General features: G+C 42.8%; 2 protein-coding genes across 5 annotated transcripts; one reads left to right on the top strand and one right to left on the bottom strand.

The window, feature by feature from the left end:
* Nucleotides 1-342: 342 nt before the first annotated feature.
* Nucleotides 343-13,482, bottom strand: SCPEP1 (serine carboxypeptidase 1). Of its 4 annotated transcripts, none has more exons than XM_074847297.1 (13): nucleotides 13,356-13,482; nucleotides 11,779-11,924; nucleotides 10,802-10,891; nucleotides 9,759-9,914; nucleotides 9,199-9,273; nucleotides 8,916-8,988; nucleotides 7,905-7,942; nucleotides 7,593-7,721; nucleotides 6,023-6,107; nucleotides 5,092-5,205; nucleotides 4,319-4,456; nucleotides 2,677-2,840; nucleotides 343-2,553 (listed from the first exon to the last, which is right to left on the bottom strand). In XM_074847297.1, the coding sequence occupies exons 1-13, from the start codon at nucleotides 13,405-13,407 to the stop codon at nucleotides 2,488-2,490; spliced, it is 1,326 nt and encodes a 441-aa protein (XP_074703398.1). In that variant the 5' UTR covers nucleotides 13,408-13,482; the 3' UTR covers nucleotides 343-2,487. The 4 variants fall into 4 exon arrangements, with proteins under 4 accessions (XP_074703398.1, XP_074703399.1, XP_074703400.1 ...); XM_074847298.1 differs by having other exon boundaries at nucleotides 5,092-5,202; XM_074847299.1 differs by lacking the exon at nucleotides 13,356-13,482 and adding an exon at nucleotides 12,505-12,827.
* A 66-nt stretch (nucleotides 13,483-13,548) lies between these two features.
* Nucleotides 13,549-20,294, top strand: COIL (coilin). Its single transcript, XM_074847774.1, has 7 exons — nucleotides 13,549-13,801; nucleotides 14,416-15,604; nucleotides 15,943-16,029; nucleotides 17,067-17,114; nucleotides 17,728-17,803; nucleotides 18,542-18,630; nucleotides 19,146-20,294. Exons 1-7 carry the CDS (start codon nucleotides 13,554-13,556, stop codon nucleotides 19,233-19,235), a joined length of 1,827 nt encoding a protein of 608 aa, XP_074703875.1. The 5' UTR covers nucleotides 13,549-13,553; the 3' UTR covers nucleotides 19,236-20,294.
* The last annotated feature ends 2,316 nt before the right edge of the window (nucleotides 20,295-22,610 follow it).

Genomic DNA, 22,610 nt, shown 5'->3' with positions numbered 1-22,610 from the left:
TTCAACTGGTCCAGCATTTGTAAAAAAATCTTATTAATTTTTAGAACAATTCATTCTAACAGATTTGCCAAGTGACAGCTCTTATCTGGAAATAGCTTACTGCATGAAATCAAAATGGACGAAGTATGTCACTGCTAATCAGATCCACAGCAGGGCTTGAACTCCTTTCAAAGCAACTGATTTCTTGCAGCTTCTGCTGGACAGGTGACCTACCTTTTTGATGATCTAGAGCTGTGATGCACCAGTTATAAAGCCTTTGGTGAAAAAAAAAAACCTTTCTTGATATTAGATTGATGCTTTTTTGTTGTTTGCATTTAAATGGACACTACTTCAGAGCCTGTCTCCACGGGCAAGTATTTTTATTCTAACATGTTTAGATTCGGCATAGCCCTTAAAACCAACAAATCATTGCCACCAGCCTTCTTGAAACCATCTTTTTTCCTCATAAGCCATCTCTTTGCCAACAGAAAAACCTGCAGAAGCTAAACCAAAGCAGGACAAGAAACAGATGTCTCAGGCCTATCACTGAGCATAAGCTCTAGGCAATGTGAATGAATGTCCCATTTGATAAACAAATCCAAGAACAGCAGTAAATGCTGCTTTCTGGAGATACCATCTTCTCAATTCTTTCCCTCTATCAAGCCCTCTAGTATTATTTGTTTAGGCATAATGCAAAGAGTATTGTAGGATTCGGGACTACAAGCCAACTCAAACTGCCCAGGCTCAGACATACTTATTTGCTTGGTGAGTTATTTTAAAATATTCCAAGAATGCAGATGTGCAGATTTACACACCTCTGGGACCCTCTTCTTATTCTTCTTCACCTAATGTTCAACAAGAAAGACAACAGGAACAATTGCTGGGTTGATCCTGGCTAGCCATTCTGGGTTGCCCTTCACGCTCTGAAGCAGTGCATTTTGTGGAAAGGATGGGAGGGCTGCGGTCCTCAGTGCAAGTGCTCCTCATCCTGCGATGCAGTCACGGGGGAGAGCACAAACCTGTACCCTTCCCTCTCAAGTGTGGCTGCATCTCTCTCACTGGCAGGGGCTTTACACTGAAAAGCCAAAACAGAAAAGACGTGATTTTCAAGCAGTGAAATCAATGTGATGCTGAAGAGAGATAAATTAGACTTATTGCATTTATTGAAAAATGTGTTTAAAAAAAAAATCTGGATTTGCATTGCTAAAGTCCTCAAGAATACAGTTCATGCAGAGAACATGAAGGAAAGCAATTATTAGGTGCCAGTACTCCAGCTGCTGGGTGATTGCATGTGTTTACACAGCATTACACTTCAGTCCTTGCTAAGCCAACACTATCGGACATTTCATGACAGTTGCAGTTGCTGGAGTAATTGAGGGGTTGCTATTTAGGATTCTGACAGCTGGAACAAGCTGTTGTGCCTCCTATCAGACACCAATAAACAACAGTCACTTCATGCTCCATAGCAGAAGTCAAATGATGTCTGACAAAGTCTCCTCTTGACTGCACTATATGAAAAAAAAAGTTTCAAACTAATAGGTCTCTGCAAGACTTTAAAAAAGCTCTAGAAAAATATGGATCAAGATATTGGTTGTATATTGTATATCCTTCTTTTAAACACTGCTATTATCTTTCAGAATTATGCTAGTATTGTTCAAATAATGCTCTCCTTTCCACTTTCCAGACTAAGTTCAGAAGATTTTAAGAGGCTTCTGTCCATTAGGATTCTCTTTCGTACAAAAAGAGGGTATTAACAGGGCTCCTTCTGCAGCATACAGGAAAGCAGGAATTCCTGCTGGATGTGCTTTAGGTGTTAAGGCTACAGGCAAAGTTTAAGTAACAGTCAGTAAAGAGAATGAAAACAAGAAACAAGTGGTCAGATGAAAAAGGTCAGATCTTCCTCTGGAAGGGTGTTTTTCTCCCTCCATAGCACAGGAAGCCTGAAGAATCTTGGATCCTAACTCAGGAACCTCAGCAAGATGAGATGGACTGCAATACTTCTAGGGCAGGTCCTCGGCATCTTCATATTTTCAGCTTTTAATCCAGCCAGGTGACTGAAGCACAGGACTGAGGACAAAGGAAGGAACATTCCACAGCCTCGTGAAACCCATTAGCTCTCTGAGAGGAACAAACAGCAAATCTATCGGGACTCAAATCAGGTTTAGTCTTGGTGTGTGAACAGACAAGAGAGCATTCAGGGAAGGGCAGCTTTTTACAAAAGCACAAAATCCTTCCAAGTCAAAGGCAAAGGCTCAGAGCTAGTTGTTTATGATGGTGAACTTCCCTCTGGAACAGTCATTATGAACAGTGTTAAGGCAGCAAATCACAGCTTACAAATTCAAAAGCAGTAACTCATTCAAGGAAAAAAAAATGCCTTTTCGTAAGTGCTTGTGCACATTATCAGCAAGATCAGAGAGGCTAAGTGTCCAAATAGCCACTGTTTCTCCTGCGGCTTATTATTCTGGACTCACATTTGGCAGGAAGCCATACCAGCTGGCCTCCCCTTCCCTAGGGCTGCTGTTGGGTCACCATCCTGACCATTTTCAGAGCCATCTCTCCTTGATCAGATGGTACCTAGCACAGAGATGAGAGCACACAGTAAGCAGCTGCTATAAGGAAGCAGAAAGCAAGCATATATGCATCTTCAGTTTTCCTGGTGATAATGGTGCATCCCACCCCAAGAAGTACGTTACTTACCATGTGCCCAGCTTTAAGAATCCAGAAGAAAGCGAAGTTCTCATAGGCCTTGTGGAAAGCAGCTGTCTCAGTGGATTCTGGAGACACATAGAGTGCCTTCCACCTTTGCTGGCTGAACTGGTCCAGATTAGGCCATTTTAATTTCCGAATCCATGCCTCCTGGCCTGTTAGAGATAAGAGATATGCTCGATTACCGATCCTGACACAGCAGCTTGGGAGTCCCAGTTCAGCTGGATGCCCACTATGCTAGATAGCAATACAGCAGAGTTCTCAGACAGTCTCTGTTCTAAAAGCAATTTTGCTATGCCTAGAAAAATGACCAAGGCTGTTTTCAGGACAAGCTGAAACAAACCAACAGAAGGACAAGGAAAAAAGAAAACAGTGAAGATATATGTGAAATGGACTTAAGATTGCACAAGTTGCAGTCCTAGCAATTCTGACATATTTTGCTTTACTCCTCTAACACCTCGAATGTCCTGCCATGGAGGAGGATCGGCCGCACAAAGTCCCCCTCTTGGAAATCAGAAGGGACACTGCTTCTCTGTTTGTTAAAGTCACTCAACAAAAAGAGCCTGGAAAGGTTTTCTGTTTTCAAGTGCCTGTTAAAAAAGGTGGAGGTCAAGACAGCAAAAAGACCAATTCTAGGACACCAAGAGGGACAAAGCTTCAGCCTACCTCTGAACTACTGGAAGAATTTACATGTTAACTGCAGCTCAATTTTAGCTCAAAATGTGATAAACTGGAGCACTGCTAACTGCTAATCTGTTTTGACAGCCTAAATACTCTGTTTCCTGATTTATTGATTGGTATGTTGTTCATGAAGGGCATCTGAATATCTAAGTGGGCAGAGACAGACAAAGGATAAAGCCTTTCACAACACAGGAAGATGTTTGCCCAGTCTGGGACTGCAGATTATTTAAATCAATAAGTAAAGGTGAATAGAAGAGAGCAGGGCAGTCTCACAGCATAAGGCATTTCAGCAACACTTGGCCTGGCTCCCAAACTGCCACTCGATCAAGCCTGCATCTTGCAAGCAGCAAGGGACAAAGCCTTGAGTGGCCAAGCCGCACATTACTGAGCAGCAGGTGTGATCACTCTTCAACTGCACCCTCCTCGGGTAATTACCCTTGTTCCATCTCACCTGGCCCCATGCTCTCTGCTGCAGGTCGCTCACTGAAGGCTGACCTGCATTGTGCACAAATCTGTAGCCTTTGCCCCAGAGAACAGGATCTTCAAGGCACACCAGGACAAGAGAGGATAATCTCCATATATTTATTCATCTATCCTCATTCTTCATTTATGAATGAGCATACATACATATATATATACGTGTCTATCCAGAAGAATTAAGTGAATTATTAGCTACCTACTTATTTATGGGCTTCACCGAAACAAGCAATTATTGATGTTGCGGATCCATTTCCCAACAGTATAATGGAGGTTAAAGAAATTGCCTCTCCCAAAGGGATGTAAACAAAACATACTAAGAGCTGCTTGTTTATGACTGCAGTATTTAAACATTGCCAGTTAGATAGGAGATTTGCACAGAAGACTGCAGAGACCCAGGTACCAATATTACTGGCTACTTCATGTTCTACTTGTCATGTGTTCTGTTCCCAACCCCAGTCAAGAAGTCCCTTACCCATGGTGTCAACAATGAGATCCAGCTGCCCGTTATAGACTGTAACATTGACGTTGGCTGCCAAAAGCTGATCAACAATATCAATGACAGGTTTCATGAAGTCCTCTGCCATGTTCTCAAAGACTTTTCTGGACTGACCTGGTTGGAACCAGAAAGAAGACAAATTTTAACTGGTGAAGAGCGTCATCCCCAAGCTGGGACAGAAGCAACTGGCTAAGGGCTCTAAAATGCATAAAAACCAGTCTGAGCCCAAAGCAGCAGCCAGTGATTTATGAGTCTGAGGAACTAAAGAGAACCAGGAAGCAGCCATGCTCCCGGCTGGAGCTCACACACAGCACTGTAGCTTCTGGCTCCTGCTATACACTGACGGGGTGCTGGCATCAGTCCTTTAAGCCTTCCTTTCCGTTTTACGCACCCCCTTCCACACCATGCAGCATTACATGATACCAGATTTCTGGCAGAGAAAAACTGACAGGAATTTTAGCAAGATTTCATGAAAGACAGAAAACAGCTGCTGAGATATGGAGGATATTCTTCCTCTCCATGTATTTTTAGCTGCTTGACTAATGATAGATACAAGCAGCAGAACCAGAACCACGTCTGCTCCCATGGGCCTGCCCCATGACATGTTCGTTTCTGAGAATAAGTCCTCTTCTTAGGGCCAAAGATAATGAAAATTTAATGTGACTGCTTGCTACAGTAAAGTATCTTCCTATGGACTGCAATACTGTAAACGGCAATAATTAGATCCACACTAGCAGACAGGAAAGTACCTCCCCATTTCACACAGTCAGGAATAATTTTTAGCTTCTTTCTGATGGGTCCATTCATCAATTCGTTTAGGCTGTCCTTATGCATATTTTTGACATGGCGCTGGTAAAGTCCTACTGAAAAAGAGAGAACACGCTTTGATTAGTGGCACATTTAAGACAGTCATCCTGCATAGATAACAATTTCCAGTGTTACAGTCATGGCCAACAAACTCTTTTCTAGTGAAAATGCAACACCAGAGAGAGAGATTTGCTTACTTTTACTAGAAACCCCTGAAGTCAACCCTTATTTAGGTCAGGGGATGATACAGGAAGAACCCAACCATTCATTTCTACTTCTGTTTAACACAGCACTTTTTCAGGGGATCAGCTTCTGCTTTTGCTACTTGGTACAGACACAATTTCTTCTCCTCAACAGACCAGTTACTTTTGAGCTGCAATGCTTTACTTTTGGGAGTTAACTGTGCCATTCACCTTCCCTGCTGAAGCCAAGAGAAAGAGATAAAGAACTTGAAAGAAACTCTATACATGTGTTTTTCTTGCATAAAGATCATGGAGCGAGAGTCTAATCAGACTATTTATATTGATGAGACACTTTTTGTTCTAGCTTGAAGACAGAAATGAAAGACATTAAGAGGAAGTAACTTAAAGGTCATAAAACAATGTTGCAATTATACTGACTACTTCCTTGGTGTAATTTGTGCAGGATGTATAGGTGGAGGTGTAATCTATAGAAGGGTTGTTCCACATTCCTATTTATCCCTATTTATGCAAGAGCAAACAAGTTCTGCTCAGGAGAGTATCAATATCCTTTGGATTTGAAGGACCCATTTTAAGGATGTGCTAATTTGAGGCTGTTCCCACTATCAGAGTTGAAGGTATGTGAATGCAAACATAGGGCCCCAGAAGCTCGAGTACTTTAAATACAACTTACTGAGAGGGAGATTTGCTTGTTCATTTGATTTCATTTCTGGAACCTCCTTAGTCATGATGTTATAAAAGTTCACGTTGTCTGTGTTCTGAAAACAGAAGATAGTTTCAGTAACACTGTAACAAAAACATTTCTCAGATATGAGGAACAGACTTTCTTCTGAAATCAAAGAGATAAGTAAATCCTAAATAAAGGACTATGTGACCTGCCACTTCACCTACACGTCAGGAAGATACTTATGGAGAAACTTTGGTTCTACATTTGCTTTGTGAAGTGGGAAGAGATTTCTCAAGTCTGTATTGTTCACACATGGGTTGTGCCAGAGATGCTATTTACTTCTCTGGAACGGATGTGAAGCTACAGGAAGCCTTACACCATGCAAATGACTCCAGATTCTCATTACTCATTATAGAGCTGCAATGCCAGATGATGCTTTCAGATGGTCTCTTCTGCTAGATCTAGTCTAGCCTAACGCTGCCTCTTGCTCAACATCCTCCCAACCTACAACCCTTCAAAATCTAAAATCCTTCCTCAATAATGTGGTGATGGGTATTAGCCACCCCTGCTGACATCTGGATGCATCTGCGAATTGTAGAATGGCAGTTCTGATGCAGACAGCAGACTGCCTGCATCCAAAGGACAAGTGTGATCAGTGTTGCCATTAGATAAGTTACTCGAGATTCCCGAAGCCCTGCTTTACTCAATTTTTGAATTTTTAAAGTTCTGATGCATAGTCAGAAATCAGCTCACAATAGCAACCCTAGAAGGGCTGAAGTGCCTGCACCCTGACAGCGATATCACAACTGGGAGAAGACAAGCAGACTTGAAGACCAACCACAAGTGTCTTCCAAACATTAAGAAGTGAAACCAACCATGTGCAAGGCACTGTCAGTTACAAAACAAAACAAAAAAAGAGCAAGGAAAGGAAGCAGTTCTAGACTAGTCTTTCCATTTGAGGAAGCCAGAGCCTTACTTATACTAAAACAAAAGCATAAGAAAGAATGAGATTTTGGAGCAACCCTCCAACAGGAAAAACAAGAGCAAAACTTCACCTATCTTTTAAGCTGGAACTTGCTAAATAACAAGATGTACCCACAGTAACAGGACATAACTTGAGGTTCCTTTCCATCCTGTGCACCTTTTGTAGTTCTTTAAATACAGATCTATGCTTAACTTGAAATTTGTGTCTTGCTGGATGCAGTTTTCAATATTCAAAACAAAGCTTTTGAGGAGACAAAGCCCATTTAAGTTGAAACTGGATTCTATAGAAATCAACAGGACTAGTTGCATGCTAAAAATTAACTGTCTATTTAAGCGATGTGCCAAGCTGAAACCTTGATGCAATACTGCAAGTGGGTCGCCCTACCCACTGCCTCTTACAATCACACAGTGGCACACAGCAAACAAACAGCTCTTTTACATCAGCACTGGGATAAAACAAATACTGGTAAAAAGGACTGGGCAGGGGGTTGGAGAATTCACACCAACTCAGCGCTCACAGAAAGGATAACCTGAAACTGTGTGCCTCTCCAGGCACCAGGTAGTTATTAATGCTGGTCAAAGAAGATCTCACCTCTTCAATGACACCTTCAGCCTTGCCCCAGAGCTCAGTGGCCAGCCCATATTGATTTTTATTTATTGCATCCATTATTTCTCTGGCAACAGCAGTTACCTCTGCTAGACCATTATCATCAAGGAGAGACTGGAAGACAAACACAAAGGAGGACAGCTTTAAGTATAATTTCACATTCATGTCTCGCTAACAGTCTCCATGCATTCGAGGGTTTATTCCAGCTAAGAGCTAACCTTAAAAATCAACATGCACTTATACCATATGGCAGTACAAGTAATCAGGTGAGGACCAAGAGTTTAAGAAGGTACTTACAGTGCTGTAAAGGTAGGGCCCCCAAGACAGCACAGAGTCTAAAGAAATAGAACATATTTCAAACATCTAAGTTTTCAAGATACGATTTCCTTTACTGTAGCAAGAATGATTCTGACAAAAATATACAGAGATTAATTAATCAGTAAAAAGTACTGTCAGCTCAGTTTAGCCCAAAGGCTATGTACCACAAAGCAGGTTTTTTACAAATCCTGAGAACCAATAAAAATGATGCAACGTCATTAAGCCCCTAAACATGAATCAGTGAAATTTATTTAAAGCAACAGACATGTTCTTACCAAAATATTCTTACTCCATCACTGCAGCACATTGCTAGAACATGGGAAGAGATCTGACAAATGAATGGGCATTGTCTAAACTGATCTGTTTGCAAAAGTTACAGGGGACAAAAAAATCTAATTATAAAACAAATCTGTTTTATAACAAGGCCTCAAGGATCAGCTGATACGATACAGATAGGAGTTTGCTTGATATTGTCGATGCTGCAGAGAATCTGGGAAGCCTGCCCTTGCAAATCTCATTAAAAGAGCAAGAGTCCTTTAACTGGCTTTTTGTCCTCCACCAGACACACACTCTATCTCTTCCAGGTCTGTGAGCACATCAGTTCCTCAGCACAAGATCTTCTTGTGAAAAGAAAGAGAAAACCTCAGGTGCAACCTTGTCAATTATTTGGTGGCCACATTTAAGTGCAGTGGTCTTACCAAAACACCTCAGAGGCTGTGAAATGTCCCTGTGTAGGGACATTTCACCTCTACCTCCCTTCAAATGCAAGTATGCTCCTCAGTGAGTTTGCTCTCATAATCTAGATGAAGGTAGATTCTTCAATCACAGCTTGCAATGTTGAAGCATTTATTTCTGATTTACCAGACTCACTAGAGATTTAATTCACTTAAGGCAGGGCTGGCATTTCTGACTCTAGCTATCCATGGAATGATAAAAACAACAAAACAAAACAACAGCAAACCACCCACAGTCTGAGGATTTTAAACATACCCAAAGGAGAAATCCATGAGTCTCCAAGAGCAGTCCCCATGAAATTGCACTTTATGGTCCCTTTTTGAACAGCCTTGGTGAATAAGAGGAAAACCAAAACCAAACAAACAAACAATCAACTTCCAGTTAGATATTCATGACTCTAGAACCAGTTTTCTTTAAGGGAAAAAAATAAGTAGCAGTCTGAATTTGGCAACAGGGACAGTGTATTCCAGGAAATATAAGTACTCATAGAACACGATGTTTTAAAGTGAAAAGTGAACTACATCCTCCAACTACTTACCTCCTGCAGCTCTAAAGCAATGCCAGCAGCCATTTTACCTCCATAAGATTCAGAAAATATGTAGAATGGGATGGTCTGGAGAGAGAGAAGCCCCACAGTGAACCCATTGGGCAGAGGGCAGAAGAAACCTCCAACCATCTCCCACATCCCACAGAACCCAGGCACTGGCTGTTCACCTCTCGCTTTCAAACACTGGATATTTTTCTGATTCTAAGCTGCAGATAAGACTTCTGTAACATCCTGGTGTAATTACTGGGGAAGTTTTGAAGCAGGTACTTCAGGATTTTGGAACTAGAAACAGCCATGATCCTAAATGCCTCTTGGATCACAAGATAAACAATAATCCATCCCATCGCTTATCTAACTAGTACCAAATTCAAATTACAACTTCTGAATTGTGGGAAATATGAGGCAGTGGTTATATCTGCACTGACTCCCACCAAATGCATGCTACCTAGTAGCAAACACTGCCCACCTGGAAGTCTAGTCACTAATTCTTTTTGAGATCTGTTTAAAAACAAAGAAAAATATGATTCTAACCAAGAATTCAATTCACTTACCTGGAATTCTGTTCTACATGTGAAGAATTCTCCAAGAAAAACCATCATATCAGAAACTACTGTGGTAAGGTTTTTGGCAAACAAGCTACAATCATCCACATAACTGAATCCAGTGCCCACAGGATTATCCACAAACAAGATACTGGCTGCCTGCAACTGTACAAGCAGAAAGAAGGTTTGTATGAAATCTCAGTTCAGCACCAGTGAAAGCCTTAGTTCTGATGGCACAAATGATTAAGTGAGCCACCAAATCTCTGGCTCCAAAAGAACTTGCAGGAAAATTAGGTGCAAGTCCAAAAGAGAGAATGCTACAGGTTCTACTTGTCTGTCAGAAGGTAAAATAAGAGGGTTTTTCTTTTGGGTTGCTGGGCTTTTGTTAAATTGCTATAGCAAATGCTACAGTTGTACAGTTACAAGTGTACAAATAAAATCCATAGATCAGCAAACAGCTAGCACAGCTCAAAGCAGTAAGGCTCACAAATAAAGAGGTACAACATAAGGTCTTTCAATCTGCAACAAGAAAGGCACCCAAAAAATTCCAGGGATCCAAGGGCAGGTCACCCATACGGTCTAGGGAACTCCAGAGTAGTTAGACTATCGGTAGCTCAGAGCACAAATACATTTCATTGAATAAACTTCCACCTTCATAGGCAGCTGTAATTTGTTTCCCTTGAAGGCCACACTGGACTCATAATTACGAGCCATTGGTTATACATTGCCAGCCATCCAGAAAAACCTCTATGACTGTACGCAATGAAGCTCTGATCTGAAGTAACATCCTTCTAGAATTTCCCCACTCCCAGTTGCCCAGACACCTGCAATTCACAAATTCATGGAAGCCCAAGCATATTCCATCAAATCAAACTAATTGGTCTATTCTTCAGTTCTTAACAAGGTTATTCCTATAAGCCAATTTATTAACCATACTATTTTAACATGAAATATTATAGTTCTGTTGAAATTTAAATGAATATGTTCTGTGCATTTTTGCATAGCAACAAACATTTGCAATCAATAATTAGAAGCTGAACTCTCTGCTATACCCAGGTTGTATTTCTTGGTTTCATTTCTTTGTCTAATGGACCAATCTCTTCAAAGTTCCCAAATCCACAGCCTGAAGCTCCTGGACCTCCCTGTGGGGAAATACCAAATGACAAATAAGTTAAAAAGCAGCATGGTATAGATATGACAGACAGGAGAAAAATAAAAGCAAGCCAGTAAGTAGAAAGACAGATGGTAAATTTAAAAAAATGGCTTTTGCACTACATGTTAATTTGCAAAGCAGGCTCTCTTCCTCATTGTCTTTCATTATGTGTACACATGCCATTTCTGAAAGTAAGAATTTAAACAGAGAAGCAATCACCCACTGTGAAAGCATCTAATGAGTTGCATGCTACATGAGTGCAGTTTGAAAACCCTTCCCCTTATTCCCTTAATACCAAATGCAGAAGTTAGCTATCTACAGAGGTTTGCAAGTCATTAGTTTTATCAGCATGTACAGCGTGTGCATTTCACTCTGATGAAACAACCCAGGAAGAAAAAGACCAAGTCATCCAGTGATTATACTCAACATTAACTTCTGAAATGTACTGCTGGAGGTGAATGTGGAGCACACACCACTGCCTTTTATCAAACTGTGACTGAATGGGACCGATCTCTAAACAATGAGAGTCTCTCTTACTTTTTTAGATTTAGAAATCTTTCCAAATATCTGATTATTTTATCTACTCTCTCACTGAACATTGTTTAGACTGTAAGCTCTTCAGGAAAGGAGCTGTGACACCACAATGTACTTGTAGTGTCTGGCACAAAAAGCACTACTGTTGTGTAAAAGGTAAGAACCACCTCTACTTCTGTAATTTAACTTGATGGAAGGTGAGCAGTTGAGGACCTCATTCACCAGGTGAATCATTTATGACAATTTTGAACCCTGATTCTGTAGAGCTGCAAGACATCTATCAGAGTGAATCGGGCACATATGGAAAGAATTATCCCTTAAGTGGCTTTCACCAAACCTTACCTGAAGCCACAAGATGAGAGGTAATTCTGTGAAGTCTTTTGTTGGGTTATTTGCATAGTAGAGCCACCAGAACATGTGGGCCTTACTTCGAACTTGCACATATCCCCACAGCTCCTTGGGCTCTTGGGATTGCCTTAGAACTACACCTTCGGGAGGAAATAAAAATCAGCTAGGTAAAAAGGCTCAGTTTGGGTTTATCCACCAGATTTGTTCCAAAACATTACATTTCAATCTTGGGTGTGATAATTAGAAGTGCTTCCATTAAAAAAAATTACTGTAAGAAACCTGCCTACACTTACACCCACACACATAGCTGAGTTATCATCAATGAATGAAGATAAGCATCTAATTAAGTGCTTACTTATCAGGGCCTGACAATACAGCTGCTGCAGAAATAGCAGCCCAATAACTAGGATAATTTTTTCTACCAGGGAAACATTTAAAGTCTTTTCAAGGCCTGGGCTGAAAGCACAGCCCCACTAGACACAATGGAATAACTCACACCAGCTTCAGGGGCACCAGGGCTCCAACGCTTTGATTTGAGTCTCTGGGAAGATCAAATAATTGTACAGTCGCCAAGGACAGTATATGTAGGATAGACAGAGGGGTCACGTCTAAGCAAACCCAAGATCTAATCCTAAACTCAATTAAGTCAGTAGAGTCTTGTCAACTTGAGCACTCAGTCTATTCTACATCTAGGACACAGACGCTTTCCCAGAAACAGACCTTTGAAATTACATCCCTTAATCTTCTCAATCATGACAGAAGGCAGCAGCCCACTGGAGAAGCAGCAATAAAGCTTTTTCAAGCCACAGTGCCCAGCCTTTTGATCCACGGGACACAGTGCTGAACAAGTTACTCAGCATGGACATCACACTTTCTTGATCAGCCCTCACTGCAACAGCCGTGACACCCCGATACAGCTGGTTCGCTTCTTTGCAGCCCCCGACCCGAAGGGTCTCGCAGGTAAAACACTGCAGCCCGGGACCTCTGCTCCTGCCAGCCAGGATCAGACAGCACCGCAGGAACTCCTGCTACAGGTACGGGGCCTCACGGGGCTTCTTCATCATCCCTCGCAGCTGCTAAGGAACAGAGGAGGGTCTGGGGATGTTTTTCAGGGAGGACAGGTGACAGCTGAGGGTAAAACAGCTACGAGAAGAGCTGCCCTGGCTTGTGGGGAAGCCTCTCCCACCCGCTTTACCCAGGTGAACCAACTAGGTCCTGAATTCCCACGTTCCTGCCCCAAAAGGGTTCCCTGGGGCTCCGGGGAGAGCAGACCCCGTCAGCCGGGCTGGGAGGAGACGAATCCCCAGGCCGCGATCGTCCCCGGCAGAGACACGGCGAAGCCCCCGCTGGGGCCCGCTCCGAGCTCGACCTGCTCCCACTGGGCTCCCACCACCCGGCGACCAGCCCCGGCGAGACTCGGACACCTCTCGCGGCTGAGCCCAGGCCCTGCCCGGCAGCGGGACATGCCATGCCCGGAGGCCGTCACTCCGGCACTGCCCGGGGCAGGGCCAGGCACAACCCGCCGTCCTGTCCTGCCCTGTCCCGTCCTGTCCCGCCCCTCAGCCCCGTACCTGCCGCCAGCCCCGGCAGCAGCAGCAGCAGCGACAGCACCGACGGCCCCATCCCGCCAACAGCTCCCGGCGCCCGCGGCCGCGCCGTCACGTGCGCAGGCACCGGCCCGGCCCCGCCCCCAGGGGGGTTTTGTCCCTCGCGCGGCGCCGTCCCCCGCACGCTCTCTGCCCGCCCCCTCCTCTTCCTCCTCCCCCAAGATGGCGGCGGCCGGCGGCGCGGTGCGGCTGCGGCTGCTCTTCGACTACCCGCCGCCGGGCAGCCCGGGCTGCGCGCTGTGCTGGCTGCTGCTGGAGCCCAGCCAGGTGCGCCTCGTCACCGACCTCGTCAGCCTCATCCGCCACAGGTTCGGCTTCAGCCGGCGGGCCCGCCTCAGCCTCTTCCTGGAAGGGGCGCTGCTGCCGCCCACCGAGAGCGCCCGCCTCGTGCGGGACAACGACTCGCTCCGGTACGGCGGGGGCGGGCGGGACCCGGGCTCGGCCGGTGGCGGGAGCGGGGCTCCGGGGGACCCTCGGGCCGCGCGGCACTGGGATGCGGGGGGGGGGGTCCCCAGCAGGCTCGAAACGCGCCCCTCCGCTCCCCGCCCTCTCACCGCGGGACACGGGCGAGGAACCCGGAGGTGCCCCCGGGCCCTTCCCGCGGCCGCCCGTAGCCTGGCGGCTCCCCGGGGCGGGGGGAGCTGGAGCCGGGTGCTCGCGGGCACCGTTCCCCAAAGCCTCCGGTGCTCGAGAAACCCCGGGGTGTCGGAAAGGGGCTGCACTAGATGATCTGTGAGGGAGCCGAGGGGTTGGAAGTCTCCTCCGGGATGGGAGGAGAGCGCTGCCTCCCTCCCCCGGCGCTCCCGCGCCCGGCCCCGAGCACCCGCACCGCCCGAGCGGGTGTTTTTATTCCAGAGACCTCGCTGACGCCGTGGGCCTTGGTCCGGGGTAGCAGCACGTGCTCCAGAGCTGTCCCCTTAGCAGCTGGAGCATCCCAAAAGACAAGCCTAACTGAGCTGCTAATGCACAGGAAAAAGGTGTTAATTTTGCTGAACGGTGGCTTTTGTTTGGCTCTTTTTGACAGAGTAAAATTGGAAGAGATAGTGGCAGATGATTATGAAGAGGTGGATGATGGCTTCTCTTATACACCAAAAGAAGACAGAAAAAAGCATAGACAAAAGCAAGAAGAGTTCTCTAGAAATGAAGATGACAGGCATAAAAGGGAAAAGAAAAAGAATAAACATAATCCTGAGTATTCCTCTTGTAGGGAAGAGACCTCTGTAGATATGCAGGACTCTCAAAAAAGGTGCAAGAAAAGAAAAAGAAAGGAAGAAGTTTGTGGAAGAAATAGACTCACAGAAGGTAAGGAAGAGAGCTCTACTGACCAATCTAAAAAGCTTAAAAAATTGAAGAGGGAGAAACAGTTGGCAGCAAAAAAGAAGGATGAAAAGCAGACAAAGGCTGCTGCAGCAAAGATGGCTTTAGAACAAGCAAATGAGAGCTCTTCTCTGAATTCTGGTAAAAATAACAGCAAAAAAATCACAACACAGTCCAGAAAAAAGAGGGTTGGAGCTTCAGATTCCTCCAGCGTGTCATCTGACAGTGACAGCAGTGAACTAAACATAAAGCAAAATAAATCTTCCTGTAAACCTGTGGTGGCAACACTTCCCAAAGACAAATCCCAAGCTGTTACAAATTCTGATGTGAAAACTGCTGCTTCTAGTAAAGTGACTGTAAAGTCTAATACTGAAAATTCCACTAAGACTGCAATTAGTAAAAATGCTAAAAAATCCCAGTCCTCCAGTTCAGATTCTGACTCGAGTACAGAGGATGAGAAAGCAGCAACAGCACAAGACAATGCTGCAAAGGAAAAGTCACTGCCTAACTGTGTGGCAGCTGTAAAAACCAGTACCACCAAGGCTCCCAAAGCAAAGACCTCCTCTTCAGAGTCTGATAGTTCAGATTCAGAAACACTTGTTATTAAAAAACCCGCAGCAAATGCTGGACTGAGTAATTCCATAGTAAGAAACTGCACTAAACAGTTGCCAACCAGCATTCAAGGACCACTTGCCAGCCCAGGTCGTGGAAGGGGGCGTGGAACAGGAGAGGATAACTTCTGGAGAGGACCTAGGGGCCGTGGGTTCCGTGGGATGATGAGGGGCCAAGGCCGTGGGAGAGGAGCAAACCCTGTCTTCTTCTATAACTACAGCAGCGAAGGCCAGAAACAGAGGCAGTTAAATGAAACTGCGACAAACGCTTCTGTTTTTGTCCAGGTGAGTGACTCACGCAGTCATAGGTCACCTTTCTCTTGCAGCTTTAACTATACAAAAAATGTACAGGATGAGAGTAATTTGTAAAAGCAGAAAAGATTAGTTGGATAAAGTTTGATGTTAATTTAGTAAATCTCATATTTACTGTATCTCTATTTAGCAGCCTGAGGAAGTGTTTATGAAACAATATTTAAGTGATTGCGTTGCATATGTCAAAACAAAGCACTCGGATACATACCTTACCCTTCTCAGAACTTCTTGCAATCCATAGAGCATACACATTGTCTTCTGTTTTTATTAATACAGTAATTAAATTAGTGGGTTTACTCTTTGTTTCACAGAATCCTGTGGAGGTCCCCAAGAGAGACTATAGTGTGTTACCTCTTCTAGCTGCCCCACCACAAGTGGGAGAAAGAATTGCATTTAAGGTAAAGAACTTGTGAAATACTGAATGTTAGTGGGCTAAAATTGTTTCATTTGGGCCGCTCTTAAGTTTTGCAGGACACACTACCAATAGCATAGTCCTGACAATGAAATGCTTACACTGAAGAACTTCATCTGTTATCCTAGAAGTATAAGAGTTAGGAAGTAGTCTTCATCCTACTTGTTCTTTCTTAAAAATTTTGTTTTAAACTCAAGCAAATGGCTCAGTGCATGTCCTGTCTAATGTTTGTAGGCATCTCTGAAGGCATTCACACCTTTTTTGCTGTCTTTCTAACCTAATATTTTCCCATACAACCGAAACCGTTACCCTTTCTGTTGTTGGCTCTAAAAAATTCTTTTGTTGTGAAGCCTTTGATTTTTTTACAAAGGTTTGGAGCATGTGCATAAATTAAATGCATTTCTTTAGACTTCCTGTATTTGTATAATACAAAGAAATGTTGTCTGCTGTCATTTCAGTTTAAATTTCTGTGTGTATTCATACAATGACTCTTAGCTAGCACACAAGTCAGCTCACAAATACCAGAATTTTCTAGTTGCTCCTTCACAAAGTCTCTCTACTGTAGGCATATTTTCAAGGTTTATGTTTAAAAAAAATGCCAGAAAGAAGCATGTTACCCATCTACTTCCAACATGCAAGGAAAGTGAGCATTAAAATTAGATGCTATAAAAAGAAAAAAAAAAGTTATTTCTCTCTATAGCATTGCTACAGTATTATTGCAAATATTACCATACAAATGATTACATTTCACCACAAAATAAAAAAGTAAATGAAAATGAAATCACTGCAGTTGAAGAGACTGGGATCCATCTCCCTGATCTCCTCTCGCAGCCTGACCTGAATGTAAATTCTCTGGAGCAGTGAGTCCTGGAAGATAACCTGGGACTGTGATTGGCATCAGGATCCAGGAGCGGGAGGCTTGGTTCTTGCACTTCCCTATTGCTGAAGAAACTGTCTGAGTATAAATGGCATCCTCAGGGATCAGGAAAAGTTGTAATTTGTTATTTGTATTCCTCTCAACAGCGCTTGGAACTAACTGAAAATTACAGTCCTGAAGTTTCAGACTATAAGGTACTGTTTTCCTTTTCTCCCTTAATCCACTCACACTACTATTACAGGTGAGGTAAGGCTTAAGTATTTTGAGGTTGTGTAGTGTTTTTCTTCTCATCCAGTTGATTCCGCAGGCTATTCCTGCTACAGTAGTAAAAATTAAAACTCTAGAACCCAAAACTAATTGAAAATTTGAAAGATGTAACAGGCTTTTTTTTTAAAAAAAAAACCCACAAGAATTATTAATGATCATTAATATTGTAGAGATGACAAAAATCCATACCTTCAAGTAGAAAAATGTAGCTGTATTCCAGTCTACTGCTGTTTGAAGTCAAGGCAAATTCTTGAAACTGGTGCAAGTAAAATTTTGTTGCTACTTCCAATAATTTGGTTTCTGGATAAGTATTGATTTAACCTACAAAGACATTGACAATGAATAACTTTGGTTTGTTGATGCCAGTAACTGCAGATTGCTGAGCTTTAATACTTTGCAGATTTTATACACAGAGATAGAAAAATGTGACAGATCTACTTCCTCTAACTGTGATCAAGTACCACAGTGGTTGTAAATAAGGAATAGTTATCCAGTGCTTAAGTATATCTCCTCTGATTCTTTTCTTGTTGCTTTATGAAGGAGGGAAAAATAATCAGTTGGAATGCTGATAAAAAACAGATCGAGCTCGAGATCCTTTCGTCATCAGCAGGACAATGTACGTACCCTGGGACACTAAATGCTTGTTGTCATGTGCATCCCTTGGAAAGCAGCTAGTCCAGGGCACGTTTCATGTTTCAGGACTATTTCCCACTTCCTTGTGTTCCTTCTCAACACACCCTTCCCATCCTCACTCCCTCCCCAAAGTCTATTTAAATGGAGAAGTTCTAACACTTGCTAGTTGTATTGAAGATGCTCATAGGTATTTACAGAATGAAATTTGTCCAGTCAGTGTGAGTAGTCAGTAACCCATCTCTACTGTGGTTTCACTTCCTCCAAAAAATAAAAGCATTGTATAGAATTGCAGAGAATATTTTAGATCATAATGCCATTCTTTGCCATGTCAGTGAAGCCGCTGTCTTTCAGTGGGTGTGGAACTGAGTCCCTGCAATGACAACGGGCACTTCAGAGACTTGAAACTAGGAATGTTTCTGAAAGCGACTGCGTATACTGCAGTTGCCATTTAAGCCAGAATTAATGAGTCATCATCATATGAGCATCGTTCTCAAATTTAGGCAGCATGTTGTTGATTAACTTTTCATGCAAAGAGTCATATTAGATAACTACCCTCATTTTGATGTGTATTCAGTTCTACCTCAGATTTTTTGTTACATTTATGAGCCCAAATACCCAACTAAAAAAAACCCCAAAACCTGGTTTTGATTAGCTTTCTAAATATGGTAAGCACTTAAACTTTTTTGTTTATAGTTAATGGAGTTGTTTGGGTTTTTTTAAGCTGCAAAAGAGCCAGGGAAGTTCGATCTGGTTTACCAGTCTGCAGATGGAGCAGAACTGATAGAGTATGCTGTTCCTCAAGATACAAAGGTATGTGGGTGTCCTGGTTTGAAGCCTGTTACAAGTTTTGTGTAGCTGACACATGCCCTGCTTTATGAGTCTGCTCATCTTGGTGAGATTCCCTTTATAATAACACATCTGATTAAAATAAATAGAAGCAAAAATCATTGTTCCTTTCTAGCAAGAATTGTATGATTACAAGATCAGAATCGCTTCTTGCATTTTATTCGATTAACTAGGTTCAAAACCAGTCATCAAACTGTAACTTTTTGTTCTGGCTAATACAATGAACAACACCATGTCTAGATAGAGTATCAGTTCTCACAAGGTTATCCATTGCATGCACTGTTTGTCTTACCTGCCTTTCTCCTCACCCAGGATGTTAGGCAGGTTGAGGTTCACGAAGATGGATGAATTGCAGGAAGGATCTGTGATCTCTGTTCAGTAGTGCTGTTGTTCAAGTCTAGACAAAGCCTCATGTAGGAGAAACTGCATCTGCCTGTGTAGCTTGTACATGCTGAGTATTGTCTGTATTTTGTTTTCAGATAACTGAAAGTTGGGATGCGCTGATAGAGCCAAGACTGATTGTTGAGCCTCCAGTTAATGGATCCAGCATTGAAAATGGAGCAATCTAAGATGTGAACAAATGTAAATAATTGTACGGACTTGTTCTGTGAAATGCTGCCTTCTAGTTCTGAGGGCAGCAGATGCACTGGTGGATATCTTTAAGGATATCTTTAATAAATAGTTTTAAAAAGAAACTATGCCAAAATAAAATAAACACTTTTTTCTTAGGATATGTTTTTATGTAATACAGGAATACTTTGTTTATTATAGGAAGTCTTTAATATAGATCTGTTGGAGTTTTTTTCTTAATAGAATCTTAATAACAATTTTTATATCCTACTGCTGCGAGCTGCAGAACTGGAATGGTTTGATCAAAAAAATAAAATACAACCTTGTATGGTCAGTACTATTTAAATGTCTGAATTTAGCTAGAGCAGTATAACTGCCACACAGAGGTAGCTTGCTGCAAGGATGAGTAAAAATTAACATTTAAAAATTAAATATTGTTGATGTGCACATCTCTTTGTCTGCAGAGCATGATACAAATGCCATGCCCTTGCAGTTATTTACAGGGTTCATCTGAAAATGTCAAGAAAAGCTTGTGGATTTCAAGCTCCTGTAGTTTTGAGAGGCAGATAAATAGTATTGGTAACTGTCAACTTTGCCTAGAACCACTGGAATGTAACAAATCCCTGGCAAAATTGTGTCCCAGTGAGTTAATCTGTGTAGGCTCTGAAATGTTTTCGTTTGTTTTAAAGCAGCTGCTTTTGCCCTTTAAGTGCTGAAGTTTCTGTGCTGCTTTTTTCCTTCCCAATAGCAGAATGGGTCACCAGGTGGTGGCAGTTTGCTTCACTGACATCTCTGCTCATTATTAGCATTGAGGTAGCACCTCATTCCCATGTAGTACTTGCATCTGGGCAAGTCTTACAAGTTAAAAGATAATCCCTGTCCCAGGTAGTTGACTCTTAAACAGAAGACATGGAGGAAAAAAAAACCACCTAGATACAAACACCTGAAAAATTGTACGTTGTCGTTTAGCTAACATGTATGCTGACTAGTGCATGATTACATTAAAATATTGCACACCTTTGCATTATCCCCATTAAAATGTCTTGTTTGTGAAGGAATCATTTTTATGAGTAAAACTAATTTGTGTATTGCAGTTCTCTTTAATTGCCATTTTATGTTAACTTTTGTTTTTTAGAGAAATGGACAGTTAGATTCATGCATGGATAGTCTTGCAAATGGGACACTAGCAGAGTCATGCTGGGACAGTTGGGATTAATGGAAAGATTTTTTTCTAAAGGAAATTGTTAATTTTGAATTCTTATGAAATTGCAAAGCTAAACGCAAGTATTTTGCAGCATTTTAGAGCAGGATTCACCTCTTGTTCTATTGCCTACAGAGCATTTTGGCTACAATGGGTACAGAGACCCTCTGACCGTGATGAACAGATGATGGTTGAAAATAAATATACCCCTGAAAGGTATATAACCCATTGTTAGAGTGGAACAATTGTTTCGATGCACAATTTAAATCAAGTAAGTGCAGTCTGAGGGAGCTGGCTGACTGCCCTGCCTGTCACTCCCACCTGGGGAGCCAGGGCAGGGCTGGGGTGCTAAATGGGTGAGAAATGTGGAATAGGACAGAATGTGCATGTGAAGGAGTGAGGAATGAGTAACAGAATGTGCACATTCCTGCTTGCTTTCTGTCCCGCAAGTTTTGGGGTTTCTTGTGAGCCCCTTTGCTGGGGCAGCCCCAGTTGTCAGTCACAGGGGCTCCTTGCCACCTTCCTCTATACAATTTAGCAAGATGGGTTTGTTTAAAAATTCTGTTACAATTTTTAAACAAATTCTAGTCTCATGACTCAAAACAGGAGGATGTGTTTGAGCTAGCAAGCTCTAGTCACGCACACACAATGTGCTATAGGCCTACAGGCACACTGAGCACCTGCAGCTAGAGGCTGGCAGCCAGAACCTGCTGAACAGATCTTAAAGACCTGAAAGTTTTCTGCTGTGACTACAGACCTTGCAAAAATACATAGTCAGACTCAGCTCTTCAAGAATTTGGGTTTTTTTGTTTGCTCGGCCACGTGTACACGAGTAACAATTTATTCTGCTGTGCTTCCAACTTCCTGCTCAGATGCTGAGTGGCACTTTCAGTCAGCAATATATGAGCAAAGGGTTAGATCTAGTTCAGGACCACATGGAGTTCTCAAGTTATTGCAAGGAATCCAAGAGAGCAGTAACTTCTGTAGCTATTTAAGTGGTAAAATTCTTCAGTAATTTTTGTTAATGTCAAACATTGTTGGCTTTTAGACAGCAGGAGAGGTTGCGCTTACTCAAAATAGAATTTCAAGCCCTCTTTGACAACAGTGAACTTAAGTTGCTCATCTGAGTTCTAAACATCTGGTGTTCTGCTCGAGAAGCAAAAGCCACAACTTTATACTTGCGTACCTTTGTCTGCATCAGTCGGTACAAGGTGAGTGCTGCAAAAAATACCATGAAGGTGCTGAAGGTGAAAGATGATGGTGACTTAGTCCAGATAAGCCCAGGAAGAAGTGCTTCGTTCACCTACTGAAAAATAAGAAACATAAACATTAACAGCTGCTCTTTGGTTGCATCTCTGGTAACGCACACACCACAGCTCTGTAAGAATGTTCCTTTGCTGTAGCTGGTAACCACCACTGCCCAGGTACCCTCAGGCGTTCACAGTTACAAAGTCCTGATCTGCATATCCCAACAAAACAAAGTGGAGCCATGCCCATCTCCTAGAAACAATTCCACCCTCAAGCAGATTACATACTTCATCCCTGAATTTTTGCTCCTCCGTCAAAGCCACAGCAGCTCTGAACAGCTCCTGTTGTCCTGTCTGCACCATCACTAAGCAGCAAATCCCAGCCTGTGACACACGACCTCTCCGTAGTTCATCCTGAAGGAGTGTTACTAGACTGGAGCAGATTATTGATGTAGGTAGAAGTCAACATTATCTGTATAATGTACGTTTACAATGACCATTCACATTCAGTTTAGTCTTCCAAAATAACCAGCTAGGAATTTCTTTCAAAGCACTAATTGTAACAGACAAGCCACCATTGCCTCTTTTGAGTGCTTTACACAATTCCTGATGTCATGCACTGATTACAACCACTGTACTGGAGGTGACCCAGGTGGATGTTTATCGGTAACAGTTTATTAAATAGGCCAAAGCCTGTACACAAGCTTATTTTAACTATTTCGTGAAATACAGTCACATAGATAATAACTAATGCATGCACTGTAAGGAAGGCAATATGACCTGTTGACATTTCTTCTCTGTGGGTTCACATCACGATGCGTCAGGGAAGATGTCCAGTGTAGTGGGAGGGTCTCAGGCCAGCTGAGAGCAAGCTCCAAGGAGGCCCTTCAATTTTCCCGACTATATACCTGTTTCATGAGTAGTGT

This window comes from Strix aluco, chromosome 21 (assembly GCF_031877795.1).
Source record: "Strix aluco isolate bStrAlu1 chromosome 21, bStrAlu1.hap1, whole genome shotgun sequence".
Classification (NCBI taxonomy): domain Eukaryota; kingdom Metazoa; phylum Chordata; class Aves; order Strigiformes; family Strigidae; genus Strix; species Strix aluco.
Note: the sequence above shows the minus strand (reverse complement) of the source record. Positions and strands in the feature narration are given on the sequence as shown.